Below are 17,932 nucleotides of genomic sequence, written 5' to 3'. Positions count from 1 at the left end.
CCTAACATCTGCGTGTAAATGCTAAGCAAGGAAAAAAGTAGCATATCTGAGTGTTCCTGTCAAAGGGGGAAAAAAGTAAAAGTAAACATATCTCCACGTGTCACATTCTGGAGGGAAGGTGAGTGTGAAAAAGGATATTCTGCTAACATTATACATGACCATTTCAGAAATAGTTGACAACCAGGTAAAGGTGCAGACTTCAAATAAAGAAAAATGGGCTTCTGGGGCATCTAAGATCATGTTTGAGTGGAGTGTAAATAGCATTTTGGTTTTCTTCTTGCCAAAATCATGTTCTGGGATTGAGGTTATAAAGGAAAAGAATTGGGGCGCCTGGGTGGCGCAGTCGGTTAAGCGTCCGACTTCAGCCAGGTCACGATCTCGCGGTCCCTGAGTTCGAGCCCCCCGTCAGGCTCTGGGCTGATGGCTCAGAGCCTGGAGCCTGTTTCCAATTCTGTGTCTCCCTCTCTCTCTGCCCCTCACCCGTTCATGCTCTGTCTCTCTCTGTCCCCAAAATAAATAAACGTTGAAAAAAAAAATTATAAAGGAAAAGAATGAGGGGCACCTGGTGGCTTGGTTGGTTGAGTGTGTCTGACTCTTGGTTACGGCTCAGGTCACAATCTCGTGGCTTATGAGTTCGAGCTTTGCGTCAGGTTCTGTGCTGATGGCGTGGAGCCTGCTTGGGATTCTGTCTCTCCCCCTCTCTCTACCCCTCCCCCACTCACGCTGTCCCTATCTCTCTAAAAATAAATAAAGAAACTTTAAAAAAAATTTATTTTATTTTATTTTATTTTATTTTTAAAATTTTTTTAATGTTTATTTATTTTTGAGACAGAGAGAGACAGAGCATGAATGGGGGAGGGTCAGAGAGAGAGGGAGACACAGAATCTGAAGCAGGCTCCAGGCTCTGAGCCGTCAGCACAGAGCCCGACATGGGGCTCGAACCCATGGACCATGAGATCATGACCTGAGCCGAAGTCGGACACTCAACCGACTGAGCCACGCAGGTGCCCCCCAAAAAAAATTTTTTTAAAGGAAAAGAATGAGGTCAATGGTACAAAGCTCCCCATATAGCAACATGTATGTGTCTAGTACTCGAATACGAGGTATCAAAGAAGTCTGGAAATGTGGGGAAGTGATTTTTTTTTTTTCAGGTTAATGGTCTACTTATAACTTTAAATAGAGAAGTACTTTGCCCACAAATGTGTCTGAGATTGAAAGAAAACACATTAAACATATCACTTGAAAATACAACTAGTTACTGTGTGAAACTTTTCTTGCAGCATGATTTATAATAGCCAAGACACAGAAGCAGCCTAAGTGTTCATTGGTGGATAAGACAAAGAAGATGCCATGCACACACACACATACAGTGGAACTGTTATTCAGCAAGAAAGAAATCTTGCCATTTGCAACAACATGGATGGAACTTGAGGGCATTATGCTAAATAAAATAAGTCGGACAGAGAAAGACAAACACCATACGAAGCCAGTTCTTTGCAGAATCTAAAAAAGACCCTGAACTCATAAAGAGGACAGACTGGTGTCTTCCAGAGGCACCGGTCAGGAGGTGGGGAAAATGGGTGAAGGGGGTCAAAAGGTACAAAGTTCCAGCTATAAAATAAGTAAGTCCTAGAGATGTAACGTAGAGCATGGTGACTATAGTTAACAATACTGTGTTGTATATTTGAAAGTTGCTGAGAGACCAATCTTAAAAGTTCCCATCACAAGAAAAAAATGTTTACCTATGTGTGGTGATGGATATTCACTAGGCTTATTGTGGTGAACAGTTCACAGCATATATGAGTATCAAATCATGTTGTACATCTGGAACGTAACGTTATATGTCAGTTCTTTTTTTTTTTTTACACTTATTTTTTATATTATTGAGAGAGAAAGAGACAAAACATGAGTGTGGGAGGGGCAGAGAAAGACGGAGACACAGAATCCGAAGCAGGCTCCAGGCTCCGAGCTGTCAGCACAGAGCCCGACGTGGAGCTAGAACTCACAAACTGGGAGATTGTGACCTGAGCTGAAGTCAGATGCTTAACCGACTGAGCCACCCAGGCGCCCCTGTTATATGTCAGTTCTAGATCTCAATTTTTTTAAAAAGATAAATTTAGCAACATATATTTTTAAAAATATATTCAAGAGGGGCGCCTGGGTGGCGCAGTCGGTTAAGCGTCCGGCTTCAGCCAGGTCACGATCTCGCGGTCCGTGAGTTCGAGCCCCGCGTCGGGCTCTGGGCTGATGGCTCAGAGCCTGGAGCCTGTTTCTGATTCTGTGTCTCCCTCTCTCTCTACCCCTCCCCCGTTCATGCTCTGTCTCTCTCTGTCCCAAAAAAATAAATAAACGTTAAAAAAAAAAAAAATATATTCAAGAAAGTAAACACTACAATAACACGTGATCACAGAAATCATTAACAACAAACAGTCTTGTCTTAGATGAGAGTCTTCCAATTCAGTATAAATACCTAGTGCTCCTTGTAACCCTAAACATGATGCTTTAAAAAAGAACCTTAAGTTCGCTCCATTTTACTTAAACATAGTTTGCATACTTGATTAATGGACATGATGTTCTGCAGGCCTCACAATTAATCTCAAAATGTTGCTAATTTATGCACTTACCTATTTGTACCACAGTGGGACCCAGTTTCCCCTTCTCAAACATGAGCTCTGGCCCCATGAAATGCATCAGAAATAGCGGGATTCATGACTTTTAGTGCCTGACAATGACTTGGTTTAAACAGGAAAAAAAAAAAATTTTTTTTTTCTTTGTTTCAACTTTTCAAACACCTCTTTGATTTTGGTTCATACCTACCTAATTCTTTCACTCTATTAGTTCCAGCATTTAAGAAAGGGAGCAAACAGTTTAGTTCATGGAGCTCAGGCGGTAACGTCAAATAACACTCCCAGGCTCCTTGTCCTCAGTCGGCCACCCTGATGCGTAAGACGTCTCTTAGGGGTCTCACATCCTTCTAGAGGCAATGACACACTCCACACCCCTAAGGGAGTCTTCTTGCTGTCTTAAAGTTTGGATTTGTTCAGATGCTATTACTTCTAAGGACAGGAGCTGAAAAAGAACTAGGAGGGGAAGAGTAATGTTAAATAAAGCGAAGTGACAGCTTTAAAGAGGAAATGAGAGACAAGGCAGGGGAACTTGAGAAAAACTCCCTGAGTTTATAACTAGTTTACATATACACCTTTGTGGTTTGCCAAGAGGTCTGGAGTGGCTGCCTGTTTAACTAGCATGGAGTCTTAGTATTGGAAACTTTGCGAGACACGGCTTAACTTTAGATCTGATGGATATTCAGAAAATCACTCAGGTATAGTAAGGCTTCACCCATCATCACCCTGCAAAAATGCTCGTGAGATTAAAACAATTCCAAGTTCACACATTTAATCCAACAACTTTGCTTGCAAGAGAAAACCTGATTTGGTGAATTTAGGTTCAAGTTCAATGCTGTCTGTACCTAAGCCTCACAACCACTGAAAGGCTTAAAGACTTTTTTACATTATCAAGTAACACTTAAAACTTAAATCACTGTTGGTTCACGTGTTTCTAAAAGGAAAACACAAAATGTACCTAATGTCAAATTATACAAGAGCTGGTAAGCAGCTCAAGAAAGCAGAAAAGCTTTTCAAAGAGCTGGATTGGACACCTGTGCTAGTCACCTGGAAACTTCCAAACAGGCCTGAGAGACCTCTGAATCAATTTCCACAACAAAAAAGTAATAATTTTCTTCCAGAAGTTTCTGGAAGTAGTAGGTTCTGTCCTACTAAGGTAGCCGTGCCAGTTAAATAGGATGGGCTTTTATTTACATGACTATTTACCTGAAGAAATGCCTCTCTTCCCGTACTAAGTGCTTAGGGTATTACAAAACACAGCTGATTTCTTTCTTCAGTATCCAGTTAATCAGGATTAAATACACACATACACACACGCTTTGGTGTTCTGCAGAGACAAGAAAACATATTACCCAATGTCTTCAGCTCAGTAGAGGCAGTACAAGATTTCATCACTGTCCCTGACTCCTATTATTTAAAAGGAGGCTCCAGGGGCGCCTGGGTGGCGCAGTTTGTTAAGCGTCCGACTTCAGCCAGGTCACGATCTTGCGGTCCGTGAGTTCGAGCCCCGTGTCGGGCTCTGGGCTGATGGCTCAGAACCTGGAGCCTGTTTCCGATTCTGTGTCTCCCTCTCTCTCTGCCCCTCCCCCGTTCATGCTCTGTCTCTCTCTGTCCCAAAAATAAATAAACGTTGAAAGTAAAATTTTTTTTAAAAAAATAAAAGGAGGCTCCAGAAGGCTCAGTAAAAACCTCCACGACTATTCACAGGTGCCAAGAAATGGTCAGAGATAAAATTCATAGTACTGAACTTCATTCTACATAATAAGAGGCACTGATTTCACTTATAATTAGCAATTCTGCATATGGTGATTTTAGATTTGAAGAGACAATGACGGTGTTTATCAGACATTTTACCAGACATAGTTTTGGTTTTATTTATATGGTTTTTCTTGCAATAAAATATACACACCATAAAATGTACTATTTTAACCATTTTAAGTTATTCATGGCATTAAGTACAATCACAATGCTGTGCAACCATCGTCATAACAGATATAATTTCGTGTAATGTGCATAGCACATATTTCAAACCTATGGTTATACAAATTTCTTAAGCAATGCACTTGTATAACTTGTATAAAAATCATAAATTAGGGCAATACATATATGTAATTATAGTCAGCTTGATGCCTTGATTTTTAAATTGTTTACAACTTCTTCAGTTTTATGCTATGCAGTAAAATTCTCAACTTGTAAACTCAAAATCTTCTGTTATCTTCTCAATAAAATTAGCAGTACCACTTACAGAATATGAATTTCAGAACATGCTTTTCCACATTCATCCAATTGGTATTTTATTTTCTCATTATTAATTCTTTGCTGCTTTATTAAAAGGCTAACTGCACGTTCTCCCACATTCACAAAGCTTCCATATGTTTATGAGTTCTTTGATGGACAGTGAGATGTGTCTTCTGGTTAAAACATCTCCCACATGCACTACATTTGTTATGTTGCTCTGCTGTAGGAGTTAAGTAATGTTTAAGGAGACGTGACTTCTTGATGAGGGCTTTTCCACAGTTCGTACACCCGTGGGGTCTCTCGCCTGTATGAATCCTCTGATGCATGACAAGCACTGAGGCTTTGCGACATTCTCTACATCTGTAGGATTTCTCTCCTATATGAAATCTAGAACGTTTATAAAGGGATAAACTGTACTCAAAGGTTTTCTCGCATTCCTTACATTCAAACGAGTTCTCGAGTGCATGAGATTTCACATGTTGGGTAAAGGAGGAGTTGTGAGTGAACAACTTCCCACACGGATGGCATTCATAAGGCTTCTCTCTAGTGTGAAATCTCTGGGGGACCACCAGTTGTGCTTCGTGCACAAATGCTTTCCCACAATCACTGCACACAAAGGATCTCTCTCCACTATGAATTTTTTGATGGGCTATAAGGCGTCCCTTACTGTTAAAGGCTTTCCCACAGTCATTGAATTCAAAGGGTTTTTTTCTCTTGTATGCTTTTTTTCATGTCTAACAAGATGAGACCTCTTTTGGAAGGCTTTCCCACATTCAGTGCAGCCAAAGCTTTTTTTCCTTCTGTGCTTTTTTCTCATGTCTAATAAGACAAAACTTGTTTTTGAAGGCTTTTCCACAGTCTTTGTATTCATAAGAATTTTCTCCAGTATAACTTTTATTATAACTAAGCCAGTGTGAATTAGGTTGCAGACTCTTTCCATTTGACTCACATTTATGTTGTGTTTGTCTTGTAGAAATAAATTTTATACTCAGGTTACGATTTTGGACTCTCTTCATGGTCAGTGTTTTCTTGAAGGTGAACATATCTTGATTCAAAAAATTGTCTTTGCTTCCCTCCTGTCTCTCTAGTGCATCATCAAGTAAGCAGATAACTTCTAAAAAGGTATAAAATTAAACATTCCCAGTTACTCTTTCCAATCTCATGTTAGGAAAAGAAAAATTTTAGTCTATAATATCAACAAGGATGCCTATTCTGACCACTTCTATTCAACATAGTCCTAAAGCCCTAGCTAGACCAATTAGGTAAGAAAAAGAAATAAAGGCACCCAAACTGGAAAGGGAGGCATAAAGTATCTCTGTTCACAGATGACATGATCTTATATGTAGAAAACCCTAAAGAACACACACACACACACACACACACACACACACACACACACACACAAACCTATTTAGAACTAATACACAAATTTGGCAAAGTTGCGGGATGCAAAGTCAATATACAAAAATCAGTTGTGTTTCCATACACTAAAACAAATAACCCAAAAAGGAAATTGAGAAAACAATCCTATAATAGCATCAGAAAGAATTAATTAGGAATAAACTTAACCAAGGAAGTGAAAGACTTGTATATGGACAACTACAAAATACTGCTGAAACTAAAGACAAGTAAACTGACTTCACAGACTAGAAGACTTAATATTGTTAAAAATGTCCATACTTCCCAAAGCGATCTACAGATTCAATACAATTCCAGGGGTATTTTTTGCAGAAATACAAAAAAACAATTCTAGAATTCATATGGAACCACAAAGGACTCAAATCGTTAAAACATTCTTGAGAAAGGGAACAAAGCAGGAGACTTCATACTTCCTGACTTGAAACCATATTTCAAAATTACAGTAATCAAAATAGTATAGTACTGGCATAAAGACAGGCAGGCACCTAGACCAATGGAACAGAAGAGAGAGCCCAGAAACAAACGCATGCATATATGGTCTTCAACAAGGGAGCCAAGACTACACAATGGGGAAAGGATGGTCTCTTCAACAAAGAGTGCTAGGAAAACCGGATATCCACATGTAAAAGAGTGAAATTGGACCCTAATCTTACACCACACACAAAAATCAACTCAAAATGTATTAGAGACTTAAATGTGAGACCTGAAACTATAAAACTCCTAGAAGAAAACACAGGGGGAAAGCTTTGTAAGGTTGGTCTTGGCAAGAGTTGTTGAATGACTCCAAAAGCATTGGCAACAAAAGCAGACAGACAACTGGAACCACATCAAATTCAAAGGCTTCTGTGCAGCAAAGGAGACAACCAACAAAGTGAAAAGGCAACCTACAGAATGGGAGAAAAAAATGTTTAAAAAACACTTGCCAGGTAAGAGGTTAATATCTCAAATCTGTAAGGAACCCCCACAACTCAATAGCAAAAAATGGGCAAAGGACGTTAATAGGCCTGTCTCCAAAGGAGACATACAAATAAATGGTCAACAAGTACATGAAAAGATGCTCAACATCATTAATCATCAGGGAAATGCAAGTCAAAACCACAATAAGAGAACACCTCGCATCTGTTAGGATGTCTATTATAAACAACAACAACAACAACAGAAAATAACCAGTATTGGCACAAACACATGGAGATAACGGGACCTTGTGCACTGTTTGTGGGAATGTAAAATGGTACAACCACTGTGGGAAACACTATGGAGTTTCCTCAAAATACCAAAAAGGGAACCAACATATGATCCAGAAATCCCACTTCCGGACATTTATCAAAACAACTGAAAACAGGATTTCTAGAGATGTTTACACTCCCGTGTTCACTGCAGCATTGTTCACAATAGCCAAGAGTTAGAAACAATCTAATGTCAATTCAAAGGTAAAGGGATATGGGGCACCTGGGTGGCTCAGTAGGTTAAGCGGCTGACTTCGGCTCAGGTGATGATCTATCTCATAGTTTGTGGGTTCGAGCCCCGCGTCAGACTCTGTGCTGACAGCTCAGAGCCTGGAGCCTGCTTCACATTCTGCGTCTCCCTCTCTCTCTGTCCCTCCCTGTCTCGCGCTCTGTCTCTCTCTCTCAAAAATGAATAAACATTAAAAAAAATTTTTTTAAAGGTAAAGGGATAAAGAAAATGTAGTATCTACATACATACTATTTAAAAAAAGAAGGGGGGCGCCTGGGTGGCGCAGTCGGTTAAGCGACCGACTTCAGCCAGGTCACGATCTCGCGGTCCGTGGGTTCGAGCCCCGCGTCGGGCTCTGGGCTGATGGCTCAGAGCCTGGAGCCTGTTTCCGATTCTGTGTCTCCCTCTCTCTCTGCCCCTCCCCCGTTCATGCTCTGTCTCTCTCTGTCCCAAAAGTAAAAATAAAAAACGTTGAAAAAAAAAAAATTAAAAAAAAAATAAAATAAAAAATAAAAAGAGAAGGAAATTGTATCATAAGCTACAACATGGATGAACCCTGAGGGCATTAGGCCAAGTGAAATAAACCAGTCACAGAAGGATAAATACTGCAAGATTCCACTCATATGAGGAATTTAAAATAGTCAAACACGTAGATATAGAAGGTAGAACGGTGGTTGCCAGGGGCTGGGAGGGGTGGAGAGATGGGGAGTTGTCATTCAGGAGGTACAGAGTTTCAGTCACGCAAGATGAAAAGGCTCTAGAGATCTGCTGTTCAACGATGTGCGAACAGTTAACAAAATTGTACTGTACACATAAAAATCTGTCCAGAGGGTAGATCTCCTATTCTGTGTTTTTTTACCACACACACACACACAAATCTCTCTTGGAGTCTACTTCCCCATTCTGGACAGCAAAACAAAAGAAATTTGTATTTGCCCTACCCCTGGGCTTTAAGAAAAAATTGCTGAAATGGGGTCTTGTGGAAAACAATAACGACAAATAGCTTTTTCTATTTGTAAACGAGACTTTCCAACCTGTGGAAGACGTGAAACAGGAACAAGGTGAAGTTACGATGACAAAGGATGCTAGAAAGCACTCTTAACAAGGACACAAAGTTTTAAGCTCTGAGAACAGAAGAGCCATGTCAGAGAAATGAAAGGGTGATCAGAGAAGCAAGACATAAAAGTATCATGGGGAAATGAGAAGATGTGGATTGGTTTGGAGAAGCTTAATAAGAGTCAAGGCCAACAACATCTAAAAACTAGATTACCCTGGGGGCCCCTGGGTGACTCAGTCGGTTAAGCGACTGACTTCGGCTCAGGTCATGATCTCGCAGTTCGTGAGTTTGAACCCTGTGTCTGGCTCTTATGCTGACAGCTCAGAGCCTGGAGCCTATTTTGGATTCTGTGTCTCCCTCTTTGCCCCTCCCCCATGCTCTCTCTCTCTGGCTCTCTGTCAATAATAAATAAACATTAAATTAAAAGAAACAAGATTATCCTGTTAGGATCTTCCTAATCTCCTTCATACAACTCTCTTTCTCCTTCCCCTGCACACAACCACCAAATGACTATGAAACCATTAACTCCCTTTTATCCGTAAGCACACTCCTATATCCTCTCAAATCATCCAAATCACGGCTGAGGCCTCTGTGTATAAAACTGTCCAACTCCACTTCCAGCTAGGATTCAGCCCCCAAAGCCCGCATATACCCAGGAACACAAGGAGAGGCCCAGAGGAACATTTGAAAGACCAGCCATAAATTTTTGTTTGCGTCTATCATCAGCTATTTCTACCACTTTTCATGACTTTGTCCTGAAAATTACAACCTCTTTCAATTTCCTAGATATAACACTCTCCAGAACCCTGCTTTGCCCATGACACCACACCCTTCAACTCAAAGTTTCCATTTTGGTTTCCACACTTATGATTTCTATTAACTTTGGGGACCTGAAACACAAGGCTTCTAGTTTATAGCAACGTTTGCCTTTATATATTTTGAGGTCAAGGTCAATTCTGATGGTTACCATGAAGTCAATGTAACCTTGTCCAATGTAACAAAATCACTGCCAAGCTCAAATCCCTACAAGGCTAAGTCCGCTGATAATAAGAATGTTAGGGAAATGGGGAGAAGATGGTTCTTCACTATTTCTGAGATTTGATTCCCTTCCATCAAGACGGAGTATTATTAGTGCAACACTCTAGACTCTTACCTCATTCCTTGTTTCTGAAAACCACACAATCTGACTACACTGTAAGAGCCAGACACACAGAAAATATCTGCGATCACGTTTAGGAAGGAAGAAGAATGAGGATTTGGGGAATTAAGAGAACAAAGCAAGGACCTACATAAAACAGGCAGCGTAGGAGCCCGGGCAGAGAGGAGAAGAGGGAGGTGGAAGCATAAACACACATTCTCTGTTTATGCTTCATCTCAAAGGGGATCAAGAGTCTGTGACCACTGACATTCAGGGCCAAACTCCATAATGCTTTAGAATGTCCACAAGTCCCACAGGAAGGGCACTATGAGTACATGCTCAGTTACAGTGAAGAGTTAGTCACCACCCACTGTCCTTACCCACTGAGGTGAGGTTTCTAAAGTTCTCCAGCATCACATCCCAATACAAGGTTCTCTGATCACAGTCCAGCAGCTGCCACTCTTCTGGGGTGAAGTCCACAGCCACATCCTGGAATGTCACCGATCCCTGTAACGGCACATTCGTCTTTAACCGTACCGCTGGGGAAAGTGGAGGGGATTAAGAGCAATTACTCTGATTATGTTCATTGTTCTCAGTCTGCAATAAGTTATACAGGGTAACTAAAAACTACTATGTACTAGACTCAGAATTAAAATTTGTGAGAGAACATGGGGCGCCTGGGTGGCGCAGTCGGTTAAGCGTCCGACTTCAGCCAGGTCACGATCTCGCGGTCCGTGAGTTCGAGCCCCGCGTCGGGCTCTGGGCTGATGGCTCAGGGCCTGGAGCCTGTTTCCGATTCTGTGTCTCCCTCTCTCTCTGCCCCTCCCCCGTTCATGCTCTGTCTCTCTCTGTCCCAAAAATAAATAAACGTTGAAAAAAAAATTAAAAAAAAAATAAAATTTGTGAGAGAACAAAATCATATTCAAATTGCCCCACTACATACACATATACACACATGTATATACACACACACATATATATACATTCATATATAATGGGGAGGTACAGAGGAAGAGAAGGAAAAAGAGAGAGAAAATATTAAGTTCACTGAGCATGGCCTTGGCCTCATGTATGTTTAGATAAAAAGGACACCAAAAGTGGTCATAGGAAAACCCCTACCGCATTTATAACAAATCTCCTACATAATAAACACTTATCAAATTTTTTCTTTCATAGTACATGAGAGGCAAACCTTATGTATGGAATTGTTATGCCTTATTCTCTAGGACAAGGCCAATAATTCATTGATTGGCTACGTTTTTTCTGACTGACCAAGATTAATCACACATTTGCATTCAACATTACAGTGCGCAGACCCTATGACCTTCATATCAGCTTTCTAAGTGTGTGTTCAATTTAAATTTCTATCTATATTTTTCCTGTTTCTTATATATTTATACTTTCCCATTGCAGTATATGGATTCTTGTAAGTCACTGCAAATTCACTGGGAAACAAAGTGAAATTTGAATGAATAAATGGATGAACAGGCGGACAGATGGATAAGTGTCTTGCCTAGAAATTGGTCATTTTCTGATGCTCATGGGAAAGGACGCAGATCTATGAAAACAAGACTAGGGGATTTCTCTGCTTTTCCAGCCTAGAAATAAGTACAGTATTCATATGCCTGCTAGAATAGGCTACTGATGAATGAAATGAATGACTATTCAAACAAGTAACACAAGTCCACATTCTGGAAGCACCAACTTGTCCACTTTTTTTTTTTAATTTTTTTTAATGTTTATTTATTTTTGAGACAATGCCCGAGACAGAGTGCAAGCAGTGGAGGGGCAGACAGAGGGAGATACAGAATCCGAAGTGGGCTCCAGGCTCTGAGTTGTCAGCCCAGAGCCCGACACGGGGCTCAAACTCACCAGCCGTGAGACCATGACCTGAGCCGAAGTCGGACGCTTAACCGACTGAGCCACTCAGGCGCCCCACCAACTTGTCCACTTTTAATTCTGCTATGATCGTAGGAAAGTTGGACAAGGATGTGCTCTCTTGGGTAGATGTACACATTTCTTCCCATTGATATATTACAACTTATTGTTAATTTCTTATCTAAGGATTTCTTTTCACCCAGAAATTTATCCTAAAGAAATAAAAACAGACGGATACAAAGATTAAAGTTTGGGCTCTGGAGCCAGGCAGCCTGGGTTCAAATTCAGCTACTCCTCTTACTAGCAGTGGGACCCTGATAGAGTTACCTTAACCACTCTGTATCTCACTTCTCTTATCTGCAAAATGCTGGTAATAATAGTACACGTCATAGGATTTGTATGACGATTAACTAAGTTAATACATGTAAAGCATTAAGAACAATATATGGCACATGGTAAGCACTCAATAAAATTGTAATTATTTTTAAAAATAAAAAAGGCAAGGAGAGATAAAAAGTAATGTTTTCACATCATTGCTTACAATATGAAAACACTGACAACAGCTTAAATGTCCGTTAATATGGTGTTGATTTTTCTAAAAATGCTATAGAAAGATATTGTTATGGAAAGAGGTTCCATTTATATTTGTAGGTGAAAAAAGTACATTAAAGTACATAATATGATCCTTCCCTGTGGTTTTTTTTTTTAATATGTACCCAGAGACACACAATCTTGGCGGTCCTATATCAAAATGTAAATAATTATTATTTGTAAAGACAGCAGGATCATAACTTTTATACTTGTACTTTCTAAATTTTTTATGAAGCATTACTTTTTCAGATACACGTACATATATACACATACACATAAGAAATAGATATACATATACAATTTACAAATATACATATAAACTTTAAGCCAAGGTCTATAAGTCCCTACACCATTTTGGTTCCACCTCTTCTAATCTCATCTACTTTTAAAAAATTAATTAATTAATTTTTTATTTTAGAGAGAGAGAGAGTGAGCAAGCCTGGGAGAGGGGCAGAGAGAGAATCTTAAGCAGGCTCCACACTCAGCGTGGAGCCCGACACAGGGCTCGATCCACAACCCTGGGATCATGACCTGAGCAGAAATCAAGAGTCAGATGCTCAACCAACTGAGCCATCCAGGTGCCTTTAATCTCTTTTACTTTAATCTTTCAATCACTCTCTGACAGCTCATCCTATCAGACTTTCCGTTTTCTTGCTGATCCTCCAAAATACCAAGGTTGATTACTCACGATCTCTGTACATTTCTTCTACTTGGACTGTTCTTTCCCTGGAAAAACTCGGATACTGCACAGCTCACTCTCTAAATTCTTAAATTATTATTTTTTTTAATGTTTTTAAAAAATTTTTTTTAACGTTTATTTATTTTTGAGACAGAGAGAGACAGAGCATGAACGGGGGAGGGTCAGAGAGAGGGAGACACAGAATCTGAAACAGGCTCCAGGCTCTGAGCTGTCAGCACAGAGCCCGACGTGGGGCTCGAACTCACAGACCGCGAGATCATGACCTGAGCCAAAGTTGGCCGCTTAACCGACTGAGCCACCCAGGCGCCCCAAATTATTTATTTTTTAATGTTTACTGTAGTGTTGTTGTTTTGAGAGACAGAGTATGAGTGGGGGAGGGGCAGAGAGAGAGGGAGACACAGAATCGGAAGCAGGCTCCAGGCTCTGAGCTGTCAGCACAGAGCTCGACGCGGGGCTCGAACTTGTGAACTGCGAGATCATGACCTGAGCCAAAGTCAGATGCTTGAACTGCGAGATCATGACCTGGGCTGAAGTCAGATGCTTAACCGACTGAGCCACTTAGGCGTCCCTCACTAAATTCTTTTAGGTCCCTGCCTACAGGTCACTTAGCAGTGAAGCTTTTCTTGACCCCCTCATATAAAACAGCTTCTCTCACTGTCACCATCAGGCCATACACCCTTACTCCTTTTCCTCATACCACTTGCCACCAGGTGACAGGTTATTTGGTTTTTGCTTATTTCCTTCCACGAAAAGGGACTCTGTTTTGCTCACCAAGCAACAGAACGGTGTTTGGCTCACATCAGATACTTAGCAAATGTTTGCTGAATGCATTAATGGATGAACTGCTTTTAGTGCTGGTTCTCTCCTTGCTACGCATTTTCAAAAGAAACTTATTAAGCAACTTTGGCCCAAATGAACTGTGGGGCAGGAAAAAGTCAATGATCTGGGAATCAAAGACTGGACTGGCACCTGACTTAGCCACTAACAAGCTGTTCAGTTCCAGGCACTCAGTTGCGATCTCCGGGCTAGTTTCATTCCTCCTTAAAATGAGGAAGCAGAACTAGAAGTTGCCTAAAAAATCTTCTGGCGCTACCAGTCTGTGATTACTCCGTAAACTCTTTCTGCATTTAGGCAAGGGGACAGAGGGAATCAGTACACCAAAAGGCAAATGTAACAACTCCAACAGTATGGAACCAGCCTTGAAAGAACCAATGGACCAATAGGAAATGCAAGGGATGCACTGGTGCTAATGTGTGTTTGTGAGAGCCCAGAGAGGGAGAGAGAAGGAGAGAAAGAAGGACAGGCTGGGGCAGGCAGATGGGAAGGGGAGGAGAGAAGGTGTTTAGGAAAGAAACAATTTCTTCTGTAGCAGTTCTTGATTCTTCCTTCCCTTGATCATACCCTCAATTTCCTCCTATGAGTTTCCTTCTCCTGTGGAGCCTGACCACATACACCCAACTCTCCATTTTTCTGTAATTCTCAGCTCTCTCCTCAAACACTTAAGACAACACCTCTGAAGGCACTCACTTGTAATGCCATGAGTCAAGCTCTACTCTCACCAGATAGGTGGAATGAAAGATGATTCCTGTCTCTCCTCAAATGGGATAAAAAGTCACAGGTCAGGAGAGTCTTCCCAGGATTAATCTCTTTCTTCTTTCCTTCTTCTAGACAAGATGGACTGGAGGACAGAGAAGCAACTGGAACCTTCGCTCTGGGCCCCAAGACTGTAAACTCACAATCATCTGTAGCCCTAGGTTGGCCTTGTGTAGATTTTTTTTTTTTCTTTTAACATTTTATTTATTTTTGAGACAGAGAGAGACAGAGCATGAAGGGGGGAGGGGCAGAGAGAGAGGGAGACACAGAATCGGAAGCAGGCTCCAGGCTCTGAGCCATCAGCCCAGAGCCCGACGCGGGGCTTGAACTCACGGACAGAGAGATCATGACCTGAGCTGAAGTCAGACGCTTAACCGACTGAGCCACCCAGGCGCCCAGCCTTGTGTAGATTTTAACCAGGGCTGCTGGAAACTGAAACAGGCAGGTACATGCAAGAAGGACCCACAGGTTCAATTACAGTCTTCCTGCAGAGACACTAAGGGTTCTCTCAAAAACAAACAAACAAACAAACAAACAAACAAAAAACAATGATCCCAGGTCGAAATTCACTTAACATTCACTCCTCTGAAAGAATACAAACTAACTTTATTGTTTCAGAGTACTATGTTGCAAAAAGGAATGAAATTTCAGGTAAAACTCCTCTGGGTTTGAACACCATCTCCTCCACTTACTACTAGCTGTGTGCTTTGAAGCAGGTAACTCCACATCTCTCTGTGAAATGATGAGGACACTTAACAACGCTGAGTAACCATGATAAATAAATGCACTTTGAAAAGTGTTTAACAAGTGTTTGGCTTTCGATATGCTGGCTCTCGTCTCCGCCACCTTGAGGGGGTTCACTGCAGTTTGAGAGTCAAAAGGCTCCTAGAATAAGGTGAGGGGCAGTTCAACGCCCAGGCGTGGGCTCCCTACGCAGTGCACAGCACCTACAACACGGCGACGCAAACAGATCCGCCGCACCCCAGCCAGACCTGGGCTCCACCCCAGGGCAGCGGGAGCCTCGTCCTTCCTCGGCTTTCTGAGTCACATGCTACCGTGCAGCAGGGTTACCTACAGTTTGTATTTCCTTTGCATGAACCAACACGCCGGTCTTTGCCCTTAAACTGTCCCTGCAGCCCTTCACGATCACTAGCAGCTCAGCACCCAAGCACGCCGAGGAACATAGGCCACTTCCGGAGGGCCCTCCTGCGCGTGCGCGGGAATAACAACGCGCCGAGATTTCGCGGGGTCTTCCCGGCAAAGCCACCTGAGACTACATTTCCCACAAGGCTCGTGGAATTTATGTCGGCAAAGCCTTAGGGGTTTCCCCTTCATCTGGTGGAAATTTCTAGTTTGGTGGCCCTTGAGCTTCATGGAGCGCTCTGGTTATATTGAAGAGAAACGTGTATGTAATTTTGAGTTATTTATATAGAGATGACATATGGAAAATATATAGCATATCGACATGGCAAATAGGAAACAGTAATTTATTGAAAGGAAAGTGTATCATGGCCAAATGTGATTTCTTCTTTCTTTTACTTTTTAAAAAAACTTATTTTAGCAACACAGAAATAACATAAATATGTTTTTATTTTAAATAATTTTTAAATATTAACTGTTTAATGTATTAGAGCCCTGCTAAAAAGGTTCTTTACTTCAGACAGCCTAATTATGAGTAAGTTTCAGTCTTTTTTATTACGGTCTTGCTGTAAAGTAACATTGGCAGTCCAATTTCAAGTTTCACTCAGGGAAAAGACTTTATAAAAGGAAAAGAGGGGCGCCTGGGTGGCGCAGTCGGTCAAGCGTCCGACTTCAGCTCAGGGCACGATCTCGCGGTCAGTGAGTTCGAGCCCCGCGTCGGGCTCTGTGCTGACCGCTCAGAGCCTGGAGCCTGCTTCCGATTCCGTGTCTCCTTCGCTCTCTGCCCCTCCCCCCTTCATGCTCTGTCTCTCTCTGTCTCAAAAATAAATCAACGTTAAAAAAAAAAAATTAAAAAAAAAAAAAGGAAAAGAGAAGGATTACCTAATCATTTTTGGCTAGCTACAAAAAGGAGAGTGTATCTCAAAGGAATCAAGGTGGGGAAATGACTAGTTTCTAGAGCAAGTCTTAATCAATGAAAGCCATTTTAAAATTTCTTATTAGGAACGATAGTTTCTCCCAGAATTGTACCAGAATGATAATTTTCCCCATGAATTATAGTGTGCAAAACAAAAACAAAACCCTTTTGCCCAGAGTGGGTTTGAGACACTTTCTCTTTTACATGGTTTTTTATGTTTGTTTTTTGCAGATCTTTTTACCTCAATCCTCTGCCCCCACCCTTTAAAATAAAATGTGTGGAGGCACCTGGGTGGCTCAGTCCGTTCAGCCTCCAACTTTGGCTCAGGTCATGATCTCACTGTTCATGAGGTTGAGCCCTGAGTGAGACTGCACACTGACATCACGGAGCCTGCTTGGGATTCTCCCTCTCCCTGTCTCTCTCTCTCTCTCTCTCTCTCTCTCTCTCTCTCTCTCTGTGCCCCTCCCCCATTCATACTCTCTCAAAAATAAATAAACATAAAATAAAATGTGTGTATACTATCAGGCCTTATTGTAAGCATATATCTAATATTCATTCAACAAAAACATGTTGATCAAGCTCATGATATGTACCAGGCATTGATTTAGGTGTGTACTAATGAACAAACAGATGAAAATACCAGCCCTCATGGAGCACTTGTTGTATTTTATTTGATACTAATAAATTTTTGATGAAAAACAGGATATTTCTCCTACAGATTACTTAATTACAAAGGAAAAAAATGGTAATTTTGCAATGGAGAAACCTGGTAGATGCCACCTTAACCAAGTGATCAAAGTTAAAATTACCAGTAATGAAACAAGTCAACATTGTGCCTCCTGTCCTGAAATGTTGAGAATATCACTTATGTGATATACTTGCCGAAAATGCATTCCTTAAATCTAATTATGAGAAAACATCAGACCAACTAAACACGAGGGACATTCAACAAAATAACTGGCTTGTACTTTCCAAAAATAACGAAGTCATGAAAGATGTTGAAAGGATGAGGAATTATTTCAGATTAAGGGAATCTAAAGAAATGCAGTGGGAAAAGACCCTGAATAGCCAAAGTAATGTTGAAAAAGAAAATCAAAGTTGGAGGCATCACAATCCCGGACTTTAGCTTGTACTACAAAGCCGTAATCATCAAAACAGTATGGTATTGGCACAGAAACAGACA

The 17,932-nt window shown here is 41.1% G+C and overlaps 1 protein-coding gene across 1 annotated transcript; it reads right to left on the bottom strand.

Moving 5' to 3' along the window:
- Positions 1 to 5,452: 5,452 nt before the first annotated feature.
- On the bottom strand, positions 5,453 to 15,900 carry LOC121026932 (zinc finger protein 684-like). The gene is made up of 3 exons (XM_040469802.1): positions 15,769 to 15,900; positions 10,312 to 10,438; positions 5,453 to 5,976 (listed from the first exon to the last, which is right to left on the bottom strand). Exons 2-3 carry the CDS (start codon positions 10,343 to 10,345, stop codon positions 5,636 to 5,638), a joined length of 375 nt encoding a protein of 124 aa, XP_040325736.1. The 5' UTR covers positions 10,346 to 10,438; positions 15,769 to 15,900; the 3' UTR covers positions 5,453 to 5,635.
- Positions 15,901 to 17,932: the final 2,032 nt, after the last annotated feature.

The sequence above is a fragment of the Herpailurus yagouaroundi genome, unplaced genomic scaffold (assembly GCF_014898765.1).
Source record: "Herpailurus yagouaroundi ecotype Mexico unplaced genomic scaffold, PumYag 77, whole genome shotgun sequence".
Taxonomy (NCBI): Eukaryota; Metazoa; Chordata; class Mammalia; order Carnivora; family Felidae; genus Herpailurus; species Herpailurus yagouaroundi.
Note: the sequence above shows the minus strand (reverse complement) of the source record. Positions and strands in the feature narration are given on the sequence as shown.